Below are 24,835 nucleotides of genomic sequence, written 5' to 3' on the forward strand. Positions count from 1 at the left end.
TGAAGGCATTGCGTAGATGTCTTCACTTCCTTGCTATGAATTGTAGGAAGATGGTGGTCTATGCTCTCATCACCTCCCAGCTTGACTACGCCAACAGCCTCTTCATTGGTCTTCCTGACTATCTCATGAGGCGACTTCAGCGGATTCAAAATGCAGCAGCCAGGCTCATTAGAAATGTGCCCCTACGCTATCACATCACTCCCCATCTGCACAGTCTGCACTGGCTCCCAGTGAGGAAAAGAGTAATGTTCAAAGTTCTGGTTTTAGCTCACAAAGCTTTGAGAGGGGTGGGTCCTCTCTATTTGAAGCGAAGGCTCCAGAAATATCAGAACGCCAGAACACTCAGATCCAACAATCTGAATCTCCTGGTCACTCCTCGCTTCAAAAAAGCAAGGACGGGGGGGGCGTGCTTTTTCCGTGAGAACTGCGACCCTATGGAACACACTGCCCAATGACCTTCGGCAGATAAGTACAGAACTGCCTTTTAGGAAGGCCCTTAAAACTTAGCTGTTTGGCCTTCCTTAGCGACAATTTCGTCATGTAGTCTCTCTCTCTGACCTCCCTCATTGGATGGATGCTAGCGCCGGGACACCTCCGTTGGAGGTAGCTGTTGCGCTCTATAAATGCTAATAATAATAAATAAAATAATAATAAATATGGATAAAAACTGGATTAGTTAGAATTGTGAGCTACAATATTGAGTAGAAATCTTTAAGAAATTGACTTACTGGTTGAGGGGGTGGAAGCCCTACTCAGACAACAACCACAATCCTTGGTCCAATATTTATACCTGATGCCAACCTGTCCTACCCCTACACAATTGGTTCTGGAAAGTTATTCTCCTTCCACTGTCAAGTGTACAGACTGTCTGGGGGTGAAAAGGGAATGGCAGGCCTGGTGTCCTTTGTGCAAGCAGGAGGTAAAGCCCTTTGATGTTTAAGTGAGGCTGGGTACAGCCCATCCCCAGTTATCCTGCCAGAATGGCCCATACTGCCCACTCTAATCCCCCTTTGTGTTACAGTCTAGAAACAATACACAAACACCAGCAGCAGAGCCATTCATAGTCATGTGACCCAGAACACTGGCAGAAGACACCGATATTTGGTACAAGAAAATGCCTTCTTTCTAAAAGTAAAAGACACACAATCCGAGGCTCACTGTGTCACTGGATTCAAGCTATCCTGGCTGATGAGGGGTGAAACTCCGAAACCGGTCCTAGGATGCTTGTTTCTGGTCCAGGGAGGATCTGGCTTGGCAGTTCGGACTGGACTGTTCCAATGAGGCACAGGATCAAGACTGATTTGCATATGGCCAGGTCTAAACTGGGGTGGCATGGTGAGCAAAAGAATTATGGATTTAACCCAGATCTCTTGACTGGGGGTGAATGTTGTGATTTGTTCCGCATTCCGTCCATCAATTGTGTGTCTTTATCTTTCTAAAAGTGGCATTTTCCGAATTGGAACTTAAAATCTGACCTACCATTAAAGAGGATTTTAAATTTCAATTTGTACAAGTGTGAATAGTACATCTGTATCTGCTCCCTCTCAATCTAAATGTAGCACTTATTAAATGTCATAAGATAACCCAGTGTTGGTCAATGGGAGGGTTAGGCCTTACAATAGTGAAAAGTGACTTTAGGATTTTTTCACTGCTAGCGCAGTTAAAACATATCCTACTTTTTAAATACAATGTTTTATGTCCTATGAGTCTTTAGGGCCTACCTTAGGTGTGACTTATAATGATTAAAAAGGAAGGTCAAGGCCTGGAAAAAAATATATTTTGCGAGGTCGAAATTGCAGCTTAAAACTGCACCAGAGGCTGCAGTGGCAGACCTGAGACATGTTTTAAAAGGCTACTTTTAGTTGGTGGCATAATGAGTTCTGCTGCCTTCTACTAGCATATAATTTACAGGCCCTTTATACATGTAGTGCCATATACTAGGAACTTACAAGTAAACTAAATGGTCCAATCAGGAGTATACCAATTGTTGCCATGTTTTAGGGAAAGAGCAACAAGCATTGTACCACAGGTCAGCAGGGAAAAAATGCAGAGTGCTAATGCCAACAATTATGGGTTCAGCAACAGAAGGAAAAAAGCTGGGGGTGACAAAGGAAAAAGGGACAGGTCCAACTAAAGCTATCACCATCCTTTGATCTGAGCAATTGGTGGAACAATTCTTAATAAGCAAATTGTAAAAATGTTGTCTTGGTAATTATGGGACTAATACCCGGAGAACATTAAAATGAGGTCAAGTGATAAAGACATTGCCTCAAACCCAGCTGGTTCTACTGCTTGGAGGTCATTTTAGCTGATGAAGCGGAGAATTCTGAGATTCATTCTAAGTGAGATAGATGATTCAGGGACTCAAGGTGGTGCTCTGGAGGCCATTGTAAGATCTGAAGGCAGACACTGAAACATCAGTAGACATGCTCTATACCATGTTTGGAAGGATCTGGGAAGAGGAATAGGGGTATTCAGGCTAGAAGGAGGGATATCTCATCAAGATCCCCAAGAAAGGTGACTTGAGTAACTGCCCAAACTACAAAGGGATAACTCTTCTATCAACCCCAGGCAAAGAGTCAACCTGAGCAGAATGATGGAACAAGTCGACGCCCAGTTGCGAGTCCAGCAAGCTGGCTTCTGCAAAGATAGATCCTGTACAGACCAGATTGCCATACTGCACATCATATTTGAGAAGTCGATGGATGGAACTCACCTCTCTGTCAATTTAATTGACTATGAGAAGGCATTCGCCAGCGTGGACAGAGAAACACTGTGGAAGCTACTTCGCCACTTTGGTGTGCCAGATAAACTTGTAAGAATCGTCAAGAACTTTTATATTTAACTTTGTTTTATTGACAGTTTGCAAGAAGGAAACCACATACACAACTGATAATCCTGTACCCAAAGCCCGTTGTGTTATCCCCTCCCGGCATACGTTACAGTCGAAGTTGGCTATGTGGAGGCACTCAAATGTCCATAGGGTACGCCTGTGAGGTTCGTTCTTGTCATAGCGTGTCACGAGGCTTGCCCCGATATGGTCAAGAACTTTTATGAGGGAATAACCAGCCAGATGGCCCATGGAAGTCATCTCACAAAGGTTTGCAAGTGTGGATTGGAGTCCGTCAGGGTTGTTTGCTCTCACATTTTCTCTTCCTGCTGGCCATAGACTGGAACATGTAGACATCCTCAGCAAGGAGAAGAAATGGTATCCAGTGGAAACCTTGAAAGCAGCACGATGACCCGGACTTTGCAGACGACCTGGCCCTACTCTCTGATACCCATCTGCAGATGTAAGAGAAGACTCTGTGGCAGCCACTTCAGCACAACTCAGCCTTAACATCCACAGGGGAAAATCCAAGATCTTGAAGGCTAACATGGCCAGCACAATTGCACTCACTCTTGCAGGCAATGCACTGGAAGAGGTTCATGCATTCACCTACCTGGGCAGTGTCATAGACAAGCAGGAATGGACAGATGCCAATGTCAAGGCAAGAATCGGCAAAGTAAGGGCTGCCTTCATTCAGATAAAGAGGATCTGGAGCTCCAAAGACATAATGCTGCAAACCAAGATCAGGCTTTTTAACACCAACATAAAATCAGTCCTTCTCTATGGAGCAGAAAGTTGGATGACAACAGTGACCATCACCAGCAAAATCCTGACCTTTATCGACACCTGCTTGAGGAAAATCCTCCAAATCCGCTGGCCAAACACAATCAGCAACAATGACCTATGGGAGCACACTTTCCAACTCCCTGCTCATGAAGAAATCATGAAAAGGCGCTGGAGTTGGATAGGTCACACCCTCTGCAAGCCCACATCAAACACCACCAGGCAAGCCCTGACCTGGAACCCTCAGTGGGAAAAGGAAAAGAGGAAGGCCATGAAACACCTGGCGCCGAGGCCTCAAGGCTGACTGCGAGGAGATGGGTTACACCTGGAGTCAGATTGAAAGAAAAACCCAGAACAGAGTTGGCTGGAGAGTCCTGGATGATGGCCTATACCCCAGGAAGGGTAGTTGGCATAAGTAAGCAAGACTAGTCAGGATACAATGGTGTTCTCTGGAGCTATACACTTCAGTGGTAAAAGTGGGTGGTGCAAAAATATGCACTGCAACCCACATATGCCATTTACCACACCACTGGGAAATGTCCTGTAATAACGTACCATGGTCTTGCTGATGAGTTAAGTAAGCTACTTAGATGTAACCAAGTTCACTTTACATATTTAGGGGAAACGCATACACTGTTTAACACTGAATGGCAGTATCTGAGTATTGTCATTGGATGAGTTGCAAGTGTTTGAGCCCAATTTGCTACTGGTTGTTCCTGGCAACCTTGAGAGCAATTTGACAGTGTCTGCGGGTGATGGTGGTGGTATTGTGGAAAAAATGATACCAGAAGCCAGTGCCTAAAAAAGTAACAGGTGCCCTCCTCTAAACTGAATGCCTAGATACAGCATCCGGCTGAAAAGTCACAAGAGCTGTGAAAAAGCCTTACAAAATTTGGTGTGGTGGCCATTTTGAACGCCACACTATAAAAGAAAGCCACACCCTAAATCCTTCGCTGGGTATTTTGGCTTCTGACTCAGCAGGTGTTGAAGGCGGTAGGTGGTCCTGAAGAACATTCTTTAGCAGTTTGGTTTAAGAACATTAATTCCCTCAGCAGCAAAACAGTCTAAGGTGATAGCAGGGCATTGTTGCCACATTTGCCTTGAGCTAGGCAAGTACGTTTTTGGGAAGTTGACAAGCTCATCAGTTTGAAAACTCATGCCCACTAAAGGGGCAGAATATCCTGTTTGAGTCCTAAGGAACTAAACGTTTGTGGAAAGTAGTGACACTTTGATAAATGATGCAAGATTCATCTACAGTAAGTTTGATCTGTGCTTATTTGTGTGCATTATAACTGGCTATGGTAGCAATGTAAATTAAACTCAGGATATATTTCATTTGTATCAGTAAATAAGGTTATGAACAGAAAATAAGGCATGCATAAAGTAATGACCAGTTGATGTGCTCATTATGACTAGAACAAACAGGTACTTGTTATAGTGAATAATTGAGACAATATATGTTGAATGCAAGAGCTCATTGGATATCCATTTTGTTTCAAAACTCCCTCACCACTGTATCTGCCCTAAAAACCTTTCCCTCATTTAGTCACATTGAACCTCTATTTTCACAGTATTAGAGTGTAGGTGCTGTTGAAAGGTGGGATTCTCATGGATACTGTCCCCATGATCAGGTGCTGGTCAGGTGCTGGACAAGCAGAGTCCAGAAAGAATAAAAATGTATATATAAAAGACGGAAAATCTCTGGAACCTATGATAAAATTGATTTGCTACTAAAAACTATTTGCATGCATATAAAGGGTACTGCCATATTTGAATAATACTTTCAACATAGCTTTCAAAAGAAACTGAGTGTGCGAAGTGAGACAAGAGGAAAGACACTCACCGTTGGCTTGTCACATTACAAAGATATGATAACTATTTCTATGCAAAGACCTATGCCTACCTCAGACCAGGTTCCTGTTTTCCAAAAGGCGGGACATGGAGATCGGTTGCAGGGCCTTCGGCTTTCAGGGCGCTCTCCATTGCAGTACTTGCTGTGAACCGAGCGGTTTGTGCCATCATGGAGCGGTTGAATGCAACGCACAGTGCGGATCTGATAACCAGAACTTCCACAGGTTTTAGTGCAGTGTTCCCAGTCATCCGCTATCCAACTGAGAGGCAAAATGAAACAACAGTTATGTTTAAAGAGTATGGGCCCGATTCACAGAACTAACTTAAGACAAAATCCTAAACTTACTACCATTTTGGTATTCACAGAAGGCACTTACTCATTTTGGTATTCACAGAAGGCACTTACTCATTTCGGTATTCACAGAAGTTAGGAGTCCTAACTTTAGGACTCCTAAATGCCTTCTGTGAATACCGAAAGTCTTAAAATTAGGATTTTTCTCAGTTTATTAGTAGTATAGTTAGGACTCCTAACTTTAGGACTCCTAAATGCCTTCTGTGAATACCGAAAGTCTTAAAATTAGGATTTTTCTCAATTTAGTAGTCCTAAATTTAGGACTCCTAACTTTAGGACTCCTAAATGCCTTCTGTGAATACCGAAAGCCTTAAAATTAGGATTTTTCTCAGTTTAGTAGTTGTAAAGTTAGGAGTCCTAACCTTAGGACTCCTAACTTAGCATAAAACACTCTTGATTGATCACAAGCCCAGTCAATCATTATCAAGTCCAATCCAAGGAGGGGCAGTTTGTTTATATTGTCTGAAGGACACAGAAAATCAGGCAGTGCATTAGCAAAGTATATCCATAGGATTAAAAGCACTAGAACACTCCTATGACTTGCAATTTCCTGAGAACTCACAGTGGGAGGACTTTATCCAATATACAGTCTCAAATCATAATCAGACTAAAAAAGCATGTATTTCATTTTCTTCAGAACTGTGTTTATTTTCTGGATCTACAGCTGGTCAATATGTATGTGTTCAAATGGCCCTAACAAAAACTAGGTTAACTAAGAAAATGTCTGTTTCCTGAGGAATGCAACGAAGCCTCAAAAAATACTGCCACACTACATCTTTGTTCAGTAACTCATTTGCAGTAGAGCAAACACTCACATAGATGCCATTGCTAAACATAAGGATTCATACTGCTCAAATGTGACTCGTGTACAATAGGCACCTCGGAGTGCCCTTTAATACAAATGGCACTACACTTGCTATCACTCTTCTCTGGGGTCAAAAAGAAAGGAACAGAAACAAATCAGGGCTCTGAAATTCATGCCTACCTTCTCCAGTCCTTCCCCTATCCCCTCATTGGGAAATAGAAGGATGTTATGGGTCTAATCGTCAGACTAAATGTCAAGGCTGTGATGTTAATGGAGGTCAAAGGGTACGTGATGTCACTTCCCCACTGCTCTCAGTGGGTGAACGAAAGTCAATTAATTCAATAGCCAAAGTTCTAAAATTTCTCATCCATCAGAAATGCCTTGTTGTCCATTTTACAACTCATTTGGAGGAAAACGACAATTCTATGGGAGTACTCACAGTGGCTGTGTGCATTCTTGTAGGTTGCACATTCTGCGAATAGGCTTCGGTTTTTTGTTCGGTTCACAGAAGCTGCGGTGAACCATTTTGTTATCGCTTTTCCTACGGCAGCCATATTTTGTGTACTGGAAACCTGGGGATAGTTCAGATAGAAATTCTTTTATTACCCTCTGCAGTTTTTCACCCGAGAGCACTGTTTTAAGTGTAAAAAAGCAAAGCATATTTAAAAAACGATGCATATAGAACAGCACAATTGAAACGTTACATTGCATACTGAGGTTTCAGATTAGTTGGGCACTGCTTTCTTTAAATAATTTTAAAGCATCAGAATTAATTACTTATCAAGACACTTGAAGATCTTCATAGAAAATGAAAAGATTACAAAAGAATTAAGGTTGAATATATCTCTTGCGAAGTACCATACTCTAGGCATTAAAGATAGTACACCAGACTATATAGATTATACAAGTTGTCTACATACACACTCAATTTGAAACTGCTCAGCCCTGAGCCCTCACAATATTTGGCAAAAACACCTTCAGTTTCGCAAGATTGGTTTCAAGTCAGTTCACTTCTAAACAGTGTACTGAGAAAAGCTCCGTTAGTATAAAAGTTCAATCGTACAAATCCCACTTATTTTGCAAATCCATATTAAATGAATTATCCAGTGATTAAAACTAAGTTATAGTTAGGAAAACGTTCTTTTTTCTCAGGGCCGGTTTCTCCATTAGGGCTCAGGGGTTGCACCCCTCTGAAATTCCTACACATTTACTAAAAACCATAATAAATACATCGATTTATTTAGAGAGATGATTGTATCTCTAAATAAATCAATGTATTTAAGTCTGGGCTGTCTGTTTCAGGCTGCCTGCCGCGCCTCCCTCTGAAGCAGGAGACGGAAGCCAGGCAGTAAATCAACTTTCTGAACTGTGAAGCAGGGCGCAGGGCTTTCTGTTTTAAAGCCTTTCCTTGCCATTGTGATCTATGGTTGTATGCACTCTGTAGGCCAGTGACTCAATCAAGGTCACGGTTTTGGATGTCAAAGACTTCATCCCAGCGTTATTTCAGACGTTCGTCATTCAAAGGCTTAGATCCCACCCTTTCGTCATATGTGAGAGTGGACGCAAGCACCTCTGATCTGGTGCCTTGTTGTTGGTAATGGTAAGTGTTTGCAAGCCAATGCTGTGTTATGTATATTGTGCTGAGACCCTTCATGCTAATCTCCTCACTGTGACACCCAGGCCCTCGCAGCAGATTGCTGGCTCTGTTAGAAGTGGAGCTGCTGTATTTGTTCCCCCACAAAATGGATCCAAAAACAAGCATAGTTCTTGTTCCCTTGCGAAGTTGATCCAAATATCTAAGTCAAGCAAGGTGAGAAATATGTGCTTACAGTGCACAGTTCTCAGATGTATGACATAAAATCTTGCAGTGTCTTCAGGCCCCTAAGTTAACACTGATGCAAAAAAAATTGATTGACTTGCAAACAATTAATGTTACAAAAAATTAAGGGAAAGCATTTCAGTGATTCAGTTCCTCTCTTATTTCACATACTTTATTTAATCTTGCATTCCGCAAGCGTTAGCTATTTTGTAATTTTGTTGTTTATCTGTATTTTTGTCTGTGCATACCTTGAGGCTTGAGCCATGCCAGGTGTTTATGAGGAGCTTTGATTAAGCGCACAGGCGCTAAGGCTGAAGCCAAACAAAGTGCATGTCAGTGGGTTATGTATTCCATTTGCAACTGAAATTCTGTGGATATGTGTGTGAAGGGGTACACAGATGTCAACATATTTGCAAGGCAAAAGTAAGAGAAATTAAAGTGCTTAAATTTGAGGGAGTGCAGAGCATGTTTGGGGGCGGTGAAGTGACAGAGATGTGAGTAAGTGCATTCAGGGAAGAGTGAAAAGAGGGTGCTGAAGAGGAAAGAGAGGTGGTTGAAGATGTGCAGATGGACAGCATATGCAGTAATACATATATCACATAAAGCACACATAACTGAAGGCCAAAAGACCTTCCACAGGGCTTAATGCTATTTAATTCACAGACTCACAGTTTCAGAAATGAAACATTTCCAATGTTAATTATTTATAACAAACCATTGTCGCTACTCATTTATCTTAAACAACTTAAACAGCTAACACCCATTAACAAAGCCAATCATACTGACAGGCTTTAGGTGTAGGTCAGTTGTTGTGTCGTTTATCTGGATACAATTACTTCTCAGAGAGAAACCAAAATACCAGTCAGGTGGCACACTATGGAAATTGCAGAAATGTATTCAACATGTTCCTTTGTAGAGAGCCCCCACTTTTTTCATCCTACTTAAAGACTTGTCAGGACATATTTCTATGTGACTGGTTGCAGCCAGCAGCTGTGAGTGGTTCTCAAAGTCTGGTTAGAGCATGCACTCTAGAGCACTGGGCAAGCATACATTTTAAAGGGCCCAAGTTGTCATGCTTTACAATCTACACGTTACAGTAACTGTTGAACATATTAATGCAGGAAGATATGGGGCAGTTTTTAATGTGTTTAATATTTCAAGACTATACATTTCCACTGCTTTATAATCCTTGCTTTATCACCACATTCATTGCTTTAAAATGTACCATTTGCCAATCTTTTTTTCATGTCTTTCTCGGGAGAGGGACTCACCCTGGGCACCAGGTTTGTCCATTGGACTTGTTCACATCACTTGCTATATAAAAGTCATGCCTAACGTTTACGCCTCACCATTTTCAAATGTCACCAGCTGCGACTGCTCTCTATACAAACCCACCTTAAACTATACGAACTTTAGAAGTTCTTAAGTTATTGTTCCAACTTAAATTTATAATTTACTCACTCCCAGTTATAACTTACATTTATAATGTACGCACTAACTTCAATGTACTATAACTTGCGCACCTCCACACACAATCTGGTCACCTCATTCTCCACATTACATTAACTATAACTCTCCACTCTACCATGCAATGTGTCCTCAGCAATGATTTTATTTGAGTTGTTATAGGTGTTGTTATGAATGCTATGATTTTACATTGTATAAGTTATATGAAATGTAAAGGTATAACCAGTGCATGGAGGAAGGGTGAGTTATAGTTAGCGTACAGTGGAGTGGTGTACACTGGAGTGGCGTAGAGAGGAGTGGCATAGAGTGGATAGGTTAGAGTGGAGTTGTGTAGAATAGAATAGCATAGAGTGGTAGTAGGTGTAAATAGTGTAAGCAGAGTTAAAGTTATAAGTGTTAAAATACATAGTAATATATTATACTGCGGAAAACCACGGTGCATGTCAAGTAGAAGGCAGTATCTGATTGGCTAATGGCTGTTTTACAAAACATAAAACGCAGCCATGTCATTTTCAGCACACTTTCGCTGCATTCTGGGTTAGGGACTTATATATAGGTATTACGTTTATTGTTGTTCCCTACGTGTTACCACTTAATAATAATAATAATAATACTGGGTTTTATAAAGCGCGACAGCTACCTCGCGAGGAGGTGTCCCGGCGCTAGTAGAACACAGAAGACCTGGGAGTAGTTAAAAATAGCAATAAAAAATAAAAATTAGAATTAAAAATTTAATTAAAAAGCTAGCGTGGTTGGTTAAAAAGCCAAGTTTTTAGCAGTGTCTTAAAACAGGATTCGGAAGGGGCCTGCTGAATTTCTTGTGGCAGGGTATTCCACAGCGCGGAGACGTTAGCCGAAAAAGTCCGACCCCCGAGTCGAGCCTTTTTCGTGCGTGGGATTGTCAGTTGAACACGGCAGTTAGACTGCAATGCGCGGGCTTGGGAGTATCTGGGAAGACGGTTTTTCAGGTATACTGGGCAGGAGCCATGCAAGGATCTAAAAGCCAGCGTTAGTGCTTTAAACTTTATTCTGCTGGCAACTGGCAACCAGTGTAGGGATCGAAGATGCGGAGAGACTGACTGCTTGAGTGGAATTCGCAGTAACAGTCTCGCAGCCGCATTTTGAACTACCTGAAGCTTTTGTGTCAGGTATTTTGGTAGGCCTAGGTAGAGTCCATTGGCATAATCCAGCCTTGAGGTCACAGTGGCGTGGATAACCGTTTTTCGGCAGTCTTCTGGTAGGAGTCTGAGGATTTTACGCAGATTTCTCAGTTTGCTCATACAACATCTGGCAACTTGTTGGATATGGGAGGTAAAGGACATGCAATCATCCCATCTCACTCCAAGATTTTTTTCCATGTGACTGGGTGACGGGGCAGGACCCATCTCCGACGGCCACCAAAGATCTGACGCGGGCGGGGAGCCCTTGCCAAAAAAGATAACCTCTGTCTTATTGGCATTAAGTTTTAATTTATTAGCGTTCATCCAGTGGGCTACGTCTTGAAGACAGCCTTTGAAGTTAGAAAAGGACTCTTGCGTGATCTCGGAATACGGAAATACCAACTGTGTGTCATCGGCATATGAAATTGCCTTGACACCCCAGTTGGCAATTAGCGTAAAGAGAGGAGCAAGGTAGACATTGAACAGAAGGGAGCTTAAGGCCGACCCCTGCGGGACTCCACAGCCAAGGGGCTTGGGTGATGACGAGATTGTTCCAAGTGCCACCTTCTGGGTTCTCTGAGATAGGTAGGAGTGTACCCAATCCAGCGCCTTATCCTGAATCCCTATCTCGGCCAACCGGCTGAGTAGTCTGGCGTGGTCCACCGTATCGAAGGCGGCCGACAGATCCAGGAGTACCAGCATAGCTGAGTTCCCTGCATCCATCGACCACCTAACTGACTCGGCTACCTCAATAAGCGCTGTTTCCGTGCTAAAGCCGGGCCGGAAGCCAGACTGTGTTTCATGGAGAATTTTGTTTACTTCTACAAATTTACTCAGCTGTCGTTGTATGACTTTTTCCAACATTTTTCCCGGGGCGGCTAGTAGAGATATCGGGCGGAGATTAGTGAGATCTTCCGTGTCCCCGTTAGGCTTTTTCTTTAAGGGCAGGAGGGTAGCATGTTTCCATGCATCCGGAAATATGCCCGAAGCAATGGAGGAGTTCCAGATATGATGAAGTGTAGGAGTTACGAAGTCGGCTACAGAGCTCCATAATTTTGCAGGGCATCGGAGCAATTCTTGCCGTACCTCACTCACGGGGATAGTGAAAAACTGGGTGAAAGTCTCACTTAGCTCGCTCTTATTCGCGAGGTCCTGTTTCACTGTTTTTATTTCTGGTCCAAAGGAGTCGTAGACCTTTTTAATTTTTTGATCAAAGAACTCAGAAATTTGCTCGCAAAGCATTACTGTTGGAGCAACCTCCCTCTCAATGCACTTAGGTTTAAAAAAAGACTGTACTATTTTGAAAATCTGTTTGCTAGACTGTTCTGCCTGTAGAATCGAGTCTGCATAAAAATGTTTTTTATTTTTTCTAATAGTTTTCCGAAGATTTTTAGAAGCTTCTTTGTACCTAATCTTTTCCTCCAGACCATAGTTTGCTCTCCAGAGTCTCTCCAGCTTTTTAGAAGCTGATTTCTCTATTCTTAGCGCCTGCGAAAACCAGGGTGCTGAGGGAGAATCTCTTTTCGATAGTGCACGGGAAGCTGGCGCAATAGAGGAAACCATCTTTCCAACCCACTCGTTGAAGAGTTGAGCATCAATATTGGCGTTGTTTGTCAGGGATGGGGTAGTCTTCTCCAGGACAGGGCCCATAGTCTCGGGGATCAGCTTCTTCCATTGTCTTTTTAGGAAGTAACATTTACTGGACGCAGAAATGTCGTGCGCCAAGTTCAGTGTGAAAGGGACAAGTGAGTGATCTGACCAGGTCAGAGGGAGTGGATCCTCGGCCAGCACATTTTTGATATTAGAAAAGATAAGATCAATAGTATGGCCCCCCCTATGTGTAGGGCCCTCATTGATCAGTCTAAGACTGGCCGTGCTTAAAGTAGCTCTAAGTAGCTCTGCCATGGCACAGTCGGATTTATCCATGTGGATGTTAAAGTCACCCACCACAATAAAATGGGGGTGGAGGAGCGAGCTCTGAACAATCATGTCCAGTAGGATAGATAAGTTCGAATCTGCGCCGCCCGGTGGGCGGTAAATCACCAGTCCTGCTAATGAGAGCTGAGGACTTGCCTGAAAGCAGAAGTGGAGGCCTTCAATTCCTTGAGTAGTCGTAGGTGCTGAGGAGGTTAGTCTTAAGTGCTCTTTAAAAATGATAGCTACGCCACCGCCTCTTTTTGTCCCAGAACGGTTGGCGAGGCATATTTTAAATCCCAGAGGGACTGCCAGTGCAATGGAGGTCAAGTTGCCTTCCTTCATCCATGTTTCTGTTAAAAACAGGATATCCCATTCCTGTTCTTCAAGTAACTGCCAGACATCATCAGCATGTTTGGCCAGGGATCTACAATTCAGTAGTCCGGCTCTAATGCCTATCTGAAGTGGAGTTTTGGGACTAGGAAGCCTCACAGAATTTACATTGCTAAAAACTGACACACAAGTGTTACAAATCTGAGGAGGGGCGAAGGTTAGAGGGTCTGTAGAGTGCGGACAGCAATTAAAGGGGGGAGCCAGAGCCTTTAGGTCCTCACCTGACCACACTATCCTTTCACCCTGAGATCCCTCGCCGGCAGCATGTCTGGCCCCGGCCGCGGTCTGGTCGCGGACGGGCGCAGACGGGCTTGCCTTAGGCGCCCCCGCTGCGCCCGTCCGCTGCGCTTCCGGTGGAAACACATGATAAATAGTGGCGGAGGTAGGGGTGTGGCCTGTCAGATGGTGGGCATGGCCTGCGTGTCCCAGGGCAGGGCGTCCACTCGAGACAGTATCCCGTGGCAGAGGGGGATCGAGGTAGGAAAGTTGACAATCACCTTACATACACTCTCGAAATGGTAAAATAAAGTTTAAAATCACTTTAATTACACAGTAAGACAATTTTTAAAAACGCTAGCTAGACTCTCCCGGCTTCCGCCTCAGGAGGTCACTTTATGAAAGTGATAATTGTTAGAGAAATTTATTTATAATTTTCTATATATTTTTCCAGCCGTTTAGGGAGAACTGCGCATTTAAAAAAAGAAAAGTTAAGTACCACCGTAATTTGTACATATTACCGTTGTACTCCAAATACTTTTTTGTGAAGATTTAAATTGGGTAAAAATTTAAAATAGACTGTAGTATACTATATTTGCGACATATAGTGTAGTATAGCAGGGCGTATTTAAAAACTTTCAACATATATATATATTTTTAAATATTATGAACCACTGCAGTACTCCATACATTTAAAAATATATATATATATACAAACTTGTAAATATTTTTTTCTACCTATTACCACTTTAATAAAATGGTAGTAGGTAGGGGAAAAAATAAAAAATAATACTTACCTATATGTAAGGGAGTAATGCAGAACACAGACAAAGTGCTAAAGACAGTCATTAGCCAATCACATAATGCCTTATCATCGCTATGTACCACGGTACTTCCGCAAAATACAGTGAAATACAGCAAAGTTTTGCAATTACCTCAACAACAGATATAACATATTTAAAAAGCCTTACAACTTAAAAAATACTTACCCTACTTACCTGTATGTGTAATCCTGCCAAATTTCATGAAAATCCGACTAGGTGTTTGTCCCCTACGCGTGAGTACAAAAAAATGCATTGCTACCCAAACGTGTTTTGGAACACCCCACGTTTATCTTTTCTCCCCTTTGATCAATCTTTACAAAACTTTCCATCCTCCTATTTACCACTGCTAACTAGTGTTAAAGTGTTTGTGCTCTCTCCTTTCAACATGGTAAAATTGGCTTACACCCCATTGGCACATTTAGTATACTTATAATTCCCTAGTAAAATGGTACTACATTTACCCAGGGCCTGTAAATTAAATGCTACTAGTGGGCCTGCAGTACTTATTTTGTCACCCACTAAAGTAGCCCTTTAAAACATATCTCAGGCACGCCATTGAAGCCTGTGTGCAGTTTTAAACTGCCATTGGATTTGGCCAAATAAACCTTATGCCAGGCTTAAACATTCCTAAAGGCCAATAGGGCAGGGTGCATTGTATTTAAAACATAGGACTTGTGATCTTATGTTTTATATGCTTTGGTAGTGAACTCCTAATGTTGTTTTTCCTTTGTTGTAAGCCCTATCTCTCCTATTGAGTGACACTAGGTTACATTATTACATTTAATATGTGATAACTCTGGGTTGGGGGCAGCTAGAGATATGTTGTATATTGTAACTTAAAATCTTCTTTAATGGTGAAGTCGATTTTGAATTATAATTCTTAAAATGCCACTTTTGTAACATTGGCATTTTCTTGCCTAACCATTTGGTGCCCATGTCCTGGGTCACATGACCGTGAATAGCTTGGCAGTGAGCCTTTGTGTATTCCTTCCTGACATTGAGATGAAGAGGAACTAGATGTTGGCAGGGTGGGCCATCCTGACAGATTGGATGGGGTGGATGGTATTTTTATTATGTTGTGTTTTCACTTTATTACTATTTGCGTGCTGCATAAATGTTTAACACAGTGCCTCTACATAAAGTCTGACTGCTTTTGCGCCAAACTACTAGAGGGTTAAGCGGGCGTTAATTTTGTGACTTTTGTGGTTCACCCTGACAAAGATAGTGGTTGTTGCATGAGTAGGGCTTCACCCGCCCCCCTCCGATAGACAGATGGATAGACAGACAGACAGACAGACAGACAGACAGACAGACAGACAGACAGAAAGATAGATAGATAGATAGATAGATAGATAGATAGATAGATAGATAGATAGATAGATAGATAGATAGATAGATAGATAGATAGATAGATAGATAGATAGATAGATAGATAGATAGATAGATAGATAGATAGATAGATAGATAGATAGATAGATAGATAGATAGATAGATAGATAGATAGATAGATAGATAGATAGATAGATAGATAGATAGATAGATAGATAACAAATAACATTCCAGAGCAATGGTAATTTAAGTACGTGCTGAATAACCTCTCTTTTTAGTCTCGCTAGCAATAGCTCTTGGTTATTAACTTAAAGTATCTAGGCCTAGATTTACTAACATTTTGTATAAGAGGGTGTCACTTTTTGAATGAAGCACTGAAATAAATTGTATGTCCAGGTTTAAATAAACTGATGCAAGGCAGCACATAGCTCTGCCTTGCGTTACTGTGCGTTGGAAAGGCATTCCATGGGTGAAGCATGGGTGTTACAGTTCTTGCAGTCATGGTTTTTGATGCAAACCCAGATTTACTAAAGTCCGTAAACCTGAATTTGCAAAATAGTGAGCTTACCCAAAGCTGGTGGAACGAGGTTAAACATCTTTATTTCTCCTCGTTACTCCATCTTTGCATGTGTGCTGCATCTGCATCACACAGACAAAGAGGAATATACCTCTAAGAATAGTTTTTGTGCAGGAAAGTATCCCTTCCTTCACAAAAACTATTCCGACCACAAAGCAGGCACCCTTATGTCATGGCACAAGGGTGCCTTCTTTGGTGTTAGTGTACTCCCAGTGCACCAGCACAAGGGGAGAGTGGAAGTGCATCACATCTTTGTACATATGGCACATTTCTGCTCTCTCCCTTTAATGCAATGCAGCACAGCAAGTTCTTTTGCTGTGTTGCCTTCTGTAGCATGAAAGTTTAGTAAACCCGGACCCTAATCTTCTCCCTTGGCCCAGGATAGCACAGATCCCAATGGGGCAGCAATGCAGACTCAGCTTTCTTGGCAGTGTCTCCCTCTGCTGACGCAACGCTGAACTGCACATGGTGCACTGAACCATATGCAATGAAATCACAGCTGCCTATGTGTTATACGCCTTCAACCATAGGATTTTGCCATCCGGCCACTAGGTGGCACTCTCAAGGGCCCTCTGGAGTCCCGCCTTCATCCCTGAATGAGATGAAATACACTTCCACACCTTGCATTCCCAGATACTCTTAGGGGCAGATTTATGTTTCCTGGCGCATCCCTGCAAATCAGCAAGGATGCGCCAGGAATGATGCGTCACGCAAGTTTACCATTGCGCCACACATGATGCGCCGCATTTACAATGCGGCGCATCATGGCGCAGGAATAAACAGATGCGTGACGCATCCGATGGCGTAAGGTTGGCGCAGTGCTTCAGTTGCATCGGAAGCGCGACGCAACTCCAGCACTGTTCCAACCTACCCTATCCCTAACATGGTGCGTCAAGCCTTACGCCTGCTTCAAGCAGGTGCAGGGTTTTGGCGCATCAGCGTTGGGAAAGTGACTCAGTGAAATCTTTAGATTTGACTGAGTCACTTTTCAGGGGCGTTCCTGTGACGGAACGCCCCCCCCCCTCTGTCGACACGCCCACGTGAAACCTGACGCAGGTTTTACGTGGCGCAGGGCTTTACATCGTGACGCATCTCCATAGATGCGTCACGATGTAAATATGGTGCAACGTGGCGCAGGGTTTACACCGCCGCTGCGTCACAAAAGTGACGCAACGGCGGCGTAAAAGTGGCGCATCTCCAATATAGATCTGCCCCTTAATATTCCAGTTCAGGCTTCTGCACTACCTTCCTGATACATTATGGTCCCCAATGTTCTTTCTGTCTATAGACGGTCCGCGGTCCGCTAAAGTATCTAATACTAATAATACTCAAACCACCTCCAACTTCTACTCCAGAAATTAGACTCCGACACTTGGGTAAGTTTCACCATCCAGCTTTTAGTTTATTTGCTTAGCTTACTAATAATACTCCTCCAACTATTTCTAAACATAGGCTAGGGAAGACCACAATAGTTGGCCCTTCAATTTCGTCAAAATCTTTGAAAGAATTAATAGGTTCGATGGAATTATTAGTGAAATCTTTGATATTGCCCCTCCTAGAGAGGGTAAAAAGAATGTCAGCTCAATTAGAGACTATGGAACAAACTCTTAAAATCAATACAGAAGTGATCAGGGCTTCTACTCAAATCAGAGACCCAATAATAACGGACACCAAACTTCCTCAAGAACGCCTAGGCGATAAAATAATAAACCAACATTCCTTAGTAGGGAAAGAAGTATTTCCAATAACTCCTCAGACTCATAATAAGCCTAGTACCACTTCTAGAGAAGAGCGAGAGCTTGGTAAAGACAGGATTTTCACTGAACAGGAAATATCACATAAACCTACATCTCCCAACTAGCGATATGACAAAGGGTAAGCAGCAAATTATAGACCTCCCCCCGGAAGCGGCTCCTTACGTGGTGGTACTGAAAGGGGTACCGGAATTAAAAGGTGCAAGGATCGAGGGACACCAGGAACTCAAGGACAAAGTGATCTATTGGTTAAGTTGCAATAGACCTCTGCCGGCGCATATCGACGGTGAAATTCTTAATGTTAGGAGATTATGGTGGTTGGGACAGAGACCCAAGGATATAAGAGGTGATCTCATTATTATCAATTTTAGAGATAGAAATGTGGTCAGACATATGGGCGATTGGCCTAGTGAGAATGCAGGAGATGTAATTTCTACTCGAGATTTAACATATTTTTATCCTCATTCCATGCTGTTAAATTCTTCTAGAGCCTGCCCTCGACTTGGGCGCATCAGAGAACCACACGGCTATAGTCTGTCCCTTTCAAATAGATATTCCGCTCTATCTGGACTGGAAGGTGTGGATTGACGTTCCACCCAGGTCCGCGGGGAAAATCAGGATGACACCCAGCTATTCCAAAAAATAGAAACTGGTTTACCTAATGATAAATGTCCCATAGCCCAGTTGGGCGGAAATCACCCAGTATCATTATCGTCTCTGAAAGATCTGACAGTTTGTTCTGAACTGTCCCATAAAACCCCAGAACCATTAGAAGTCTTAACATCAAATATTCCAGGAAAAAATTATACCTCATTTAGACCTTTGAAAGTTTTAACACCAAAACAGCTCAAAATTCAGACAGAGAAGAAATTGCCTAAATTAGGATTACCAATAACATTACTCTTCTGGAACATAGCAGGTCTATCCCACAAAATAGAAAATGATGCTGGCCCAACACTCTTTGAACACTCAAAATATAATCTGCCTCCATGAGACATGGATTACCAATCCAATACATCTTGTAGGTTATAAAACCTACTTTTCATCTGCAGTCCCTACAGCCTTTGGCAGAGCAAAGGGTGGTTTAATTATCTACATTACAAACTTATTAGGAAATGTCCAAATAACTTCGGCTATTCTTGATGTTCATTTCCAAATATTGAGTATCCGCTTTGCTAAAGGGGAATTGGTTCGCCTGGTTAACTTTTATAACAACTTAAAGGAGCCTGAATTATTGGTGGCTCTGCGACAGATTTCCTTTCATTTAACAACATTGATAAAGGCATCCTCTATGGGCGCAACCATTATTTGGGGTGGGGATTTTAATCTACACCTGTGTAAAATAAATAATGGGTTATTCTGCTGGTTAATAGATGAACAAGACGAACCAATCCTTCATTTCTCGCATAATGGTGTGGGTGATATTTTAAATGAAATGTTAATCGAAATGGATCTTGTAATTGCCAATAAAAGGAATCCTGAAACCGATTGGCCGGATGCAACCTTTATAGGTAGAGAAAGTCATTCTATTATTGACTTTATCTTAATATCAAATACGGTGGGCAATCGGGTAAAGAAATTTGACACGCATATCACTGTAATAAGTGACCATTGCGCCTTGACCATATCTTTTATTCCATTATATGATTATCAAATCCAAACTTTACCTAGTGTATTAAGACAAAACTCTTTTCACCTGGATAAACTTAATGGATATTCCCTGAAATGGGAAAAGGTGGATTCGGCAGAAATCCTAAGTAGACTAATGAAAGAGGTCCCTCACGACATTGAAAAATGTCTTGATCTGCATACTACGGATCGCGAACTTTTGGCACATTTTGGTGAGATCCTGAAAGCAACTAACAATGCTTTGTTTGTGAAATCAAAAAAAATCACTCAGTCGAAAAAACCAGGCTGGTTCAATCACAGATGTACGGTAGCACTCTTTAAATTAAAAAAAGCATTGCAAAAAATAGACAGGGTGCCCCAGGAAATAACAATTTTGAGGAGAGAATACAACTCAGCCTTAAAAGAAAGAAAAACTGAACTAAAGCTGGATTTATGGGCGCAACTCCAGAAAAGCATTAAAAATAAAAATAGTTCTGCTTTTTGGACCATAGTCAAATCTCCTTTTCTCTGTAAATCGAAAGAATCTCCAACTATTGAGGTGGCAATTGATGCGGGGGCTTGGGTAGAGCCTTTCTCAAAGATCTTTGCAAACAATTCCGTGGAAGGGGATAGCCATGATCCTTTAGCCCTAACACCTTTAGGAACATCCTATCCCCTAAATATTGGCGTAACCATGAAAGAAGTGGTATTAGCACTAAAAGCTAGCAAAAATGGAAAGGCTCCAGGCCCGGATGGGGTCCCAATAGACCTATTTAAATCAAATTTAGGATTCTGGGCCCCAACTTTGACAAGAGAACTTAATGCGGCATGTGGTGTGGGATTAATAGATTCATGGTCTAAAACAATCATGGTCCCTATCTTTAAGAAAGGAGATCGTCAAGATGTAACATGCTACCGACCAATTTCACTATTGGATTCGGTGGGCAAAATGGTGGGGAGGATTATCTTGGAATGCCTCCGGGGCTGGGCTGAGGATGGACAGATTTTATCGGACATTCAGTTTGGGTTCCGGGAGGGGCTTGGGACAGTTGATCAGGCCTTAAACCTGACATTATTGTTGGGAAAATATATATCTGCAAAAGAAGGCAATGTCTACATGGTATACGTGGACTTGTCTACGGCCTTCGACTGTGTCAGCCATACGAAATTATGGTCCATATTACGGGATATGGGAGTAGACTTAGCACTACTAAATTTCCTACGTGAATTGTATTCCAATGCCTCAGCTAGGGTAATTCAACTTCCAGTGGTCCATCTTCATCAAATGTACCTCTCGCATCCAATCACCACAAGCCACCAGCGTGTCAGCTAGTTAACTGGCTGCCACTCTTCCAGCAGTTTTTCTATTCCCCCAAAAAGGTTCACTTTTGCCAAAATGGTGGCAAATACATATTTACTGCATTGAAATAAATGGGAGCACATCTTTCTACACGGAATCCACCCCAACTGCTAGGGGTTATAACTCTCCCACTGTATCATGTTTTTGTTATTTACATTTTAGGTTTCTGTTTTCATCCAATGCTTTGAAGGAACTTTAGGATGTACATAGCAAATCCATATTATTTAATATAAGGATGGACAGCATGATACTAAAGTCAGCACAAACCAATGCAGAAAAATACTTAGTGACAACTCCTACAGATTTGCACTATTTTAGCCTTCATGAACGGTTACAACTTACAGTTGCCATGTTAGTGACCCTTTCTTTTACAATAACGTTAGCAGTTACTGAGTACATAAAGTAAACTAATGGGTGAGTAAGAATTTCCGCCATTAATGTGTAAGTAGGGTCCAAATCAAGCTTTGAGGAGCCTCCTCTGTGACCATTGCTTTAAGTGAAATGAAAAAGGTCTCTACAAGGGGTGTAATCAAAGAAGCCTATCTAGGAATATCTTCCAAGAGACATGGGGAATGAAGCTTGTGACTTAAAACATGAAAACTAAAATCTTGCTCTCCAAACAGTGCCCCCTCACCTTTCCTGGGGTGCCTTTCTGAGAGTTTTCTTTTGTGGCACCCAGACATATAATACAACAACAGGCATAGGCCTAAAACAAGCAGACCTATTGACTTCGCCATTTTTTTTTTGCAGTATCAATTCGATCAATTAAATGACTAACAATGTTTAGTTTGTAAACAATTAGAATTGAAATTGTTTCAATTCTGAAAATTTGAGAGTGTGATTTTAACATTACTGAGTCTGTGGAAAGGGTAGTGGTCTTCAGAGTGTCTCAGACTGTTTTGTTCACATCACTTTATTTACTCTTCTGGCTCTCATTCATGGATATTTGTGGCCAGATGTAAGAAGGCTTATTTGTTGTTGCAAAATGCCTATTGGTATTTACAAATCACAAATTGCGATTTGATAAAATGTTCCAGAATCACAATTTGGGTTTACGACTCAATACCGATTCCGTACTTGAAAGGGTAGTAATTAGGGCGTCCCTTCCAAATACAAAATCTGACTAGTCTGTATTATTGTTGTGTGACCGACATGCTTTGCACACTACATACATGTAGTGGTAAGCCATTCGCAAAAGGGAAAGGGACCCCAAAGGACCCCATCTCCTTTGAGAATGAAGAAAACAATATTTTTTAAGAGTAAGTGTGGTCCCATCGACCACTGCCTTCTCTTAAAAATGTTAGTTACATTTTTATTTTTAGTTTAAAGGAAACAGACTACATTAGAAGAGACAACTGTTTGCTTTATTTAAAAGCGGGCACAGGATTGTGATCTGCCAATCCCAGCAGGAAACCAACCCTGTGATGCCTGCGATTACAATTGGGCTGTAAATTGTAACCTACCTTATTCATATTCATGAGGTAGGTCAATTTGTGACTCATTATGACTCTGTATTTTGTGAACCGACCTGTTAATACATAGAGGAGTCATTGCACTGGCTTGTATGTTGCTGGAACACACAGTGTGTGATACCATCGAAGCCAGCAGCACCAGGATGGTGCTCTATGTATTAATGTGTAAATGGTGATGCCTCTGCCAACATTTTTGCCCTCCAGACAGACCCAGCCCCATGGCAGTAAGTACCATTCTGTACCTGAAGGAGTTTATCAAATCCTGCTGTGTGGTTTTCGGTAAGTAAAACAAAAACTCAAATTACAGCAACACGAATCCCTCATGTCATGTACAACACCTCACTGATGTCATTTCAGAACAAATTTGCAAGACACGTTTTTATTTTATTTTTTAGAGTTTTATATAGCGTGAACTAGACCCGAGACAGCAGGTATCAGAATGCTTTACATAGTACCAGTTTCGTTACAGAAGGACACATTAATTTTTTGTTAGGCACGGGGAGATTAAGTGATTTGCCCAGAAACACAGGATGTTGAGTGTTGATGCCGAGACTCGAACCCGGTTCCCAAGCTTCGAGGTTGACCGCTCTAGCCCTGAGGCTACATCCCTCTTACCTTTCAAATTGACTCACTGAATATATATTTGTGATTGATATAATGGGAAATTATTTCAACATGGCTGCTACATAAACAAACATCTAGACCTGCAGTGGCAGTCTTTTTCCAAGTCTATGCTGCCAGCTGTGCTAATAAATCCAAAGTGTGACCAAATGCAGTTGGGCTCGGTCTGGCACCAGGATGCATATAAGCAGTCTGCCGCACTTTAAAAGAGTGGCTACACTCAGCCACAATCAAAAACAAAAATAAGGGGTATGAGAAGAATTACTTTAGGTCAAGCACATGTCCCCCCTTCCTCACTAAATTCACTCACATTCACTCAGATGCACAAGCCTTCACCCACCAAAGTCGCATGCTTCATCACAGGGCCGTGCTGCTTGCTGGGCAGCTGCTGCAATGCCCAGCGGGCCCCTATGAAGGGACTCTTTGCTGGAGATCTTTTACTCAATCCACTCCAAAATTGAAATGGTTGGGTGTTGCCCTATGCCTGACTCAGAAGGGAGAGAGGTAGACTGGGATGTGAAGGTAAAACTGGCTATGAGCTAATAACTGCCAGAGTTTATTGTTCAGAATAAAATCCCATGCCAAGGTTAAAAACAGGGCCAAGACCCTTACAGGGAAACAATGGACCTCAGGCTTTTGAAAATAGAATCAACATGTTTCATGCCGTATCGGGCTGCTGCGAATCAACGGCAATTCATCTGGACTAAGGTCTGTAACCTAATCCACCTTATGAATACGGGAATATGTGTATGTTAGAAAACTATTCCTAGTCTTTTTGGAGTGCGACTGAGCAGGTAGGTTCCCCACTACGTTTCTCTACAGTGCAATTTGATCGCATAAGAAGCATTTCATTCGCACTCTTGGGCCCATCAATTTCTAAGTAATGGGTTTGCCAGATTCCTAATCTCCAATGTGAGATAAATGTCCTATATTTTTTCAAAACATTTGCACTTAATCAGTGTAATAGTGAAACCACATAGGAATGTTTTTCTAACACACACGCATTCATGTATTCCTAAGGTAGATTCGTTTACAGAAAATGTTGCCCCAAAATCTTACTTCCACCATTACCTTTTAAATTACAGTCCCAAAAAAGAATGTTTTTTCTCCAAATAGAGGTGGAGGCTGTGCACTTGGATAGACATTGCAAGTTTCTCAATTAAATATTACACATTGAAGGGTTCTCTAACTCTTCTGTGTCTGGTATGTGAGGCTCATGCAGCCTTGGATTTCTCTTTACAGTTTGGTGTGTGTAGAGTTGCATTTTCCATTACCAGTGTAGGCACAGAAGTACAAGAATGAAAAGTATGAAAAGTAAAGATGGGAGTTTGATCCCATAATTTTGTTCAACAGTAGAAAACTATCTATTCGTAGATTGTAGGGATTTAGGGCTAGATGTCCAAAGAACAGAATAGCTATTTCCTATTTGCGATTTTGGGAATTGGGAAATCACTATTCATCATGTACAAAATTCCTTTAAGTTTCATTAGGGATTCGTAGTGGGTTGCAAATAGACCTTAAAGAATACCAATGAGGTAGGTCACAGTTTGTGACCACTGCAATTCACTGCCATCACAGTGATGGTGACCTGCTGTGATTGCTTTTAAACAAAGTAATCTTTTTTTTTTTAAATCCAAAACATTAAACGTTTAAGTTTAGTTTTTTAAGAGCAGTCAGTGGTTCTTTGTACCACTGCCTGC

The 24,835-nt window shown here is 41.9% G+C and overlaps 1 protein-coding gene across 1 annotated transcript in view; it reads right to left on the minus strand.

Annotated features, from left to right (window-relative positions):
* Positions 1-24,835, minus strand: part of ADAMTS3 (ADAM metallopeptidase with thrombospondin type 1 motif 3) — a 558,188-nt gene that overhangs the window by 38,390 nt on the left and 494,963 nt on the right. Inside the window, exons 20-21 of the mRNA XM_085636296.1 lie at positions 7,061-7,193; positions 5,517-5,724 (exon numbers count right to left, since the gene is read on the minus strand). Of these exons, the coding sequence (XP_085492422.1) occupies positions 5,517-5,724; positions 7,061-7,193 (341 nt within the window). The remainder of the gene's footprint in view (positions 1-5,516; positions 5,725-7,060; positions 7,194-24,835) is intronic.

This window comes from Triturus cristatus, chromosome 2_1, assembly GCF_964204655.1.
Source record: "Triturus cristatus chromosome 2_1, aTriCri1.1, whole genome shotgun sequence".
In the NCBI taxonomy this organism is placed as follows: Eukaryota; Metazoa; Chordata; class Amphibia; order Caudata; family Salamandridae; genus Triturus; species Triturus cristatus.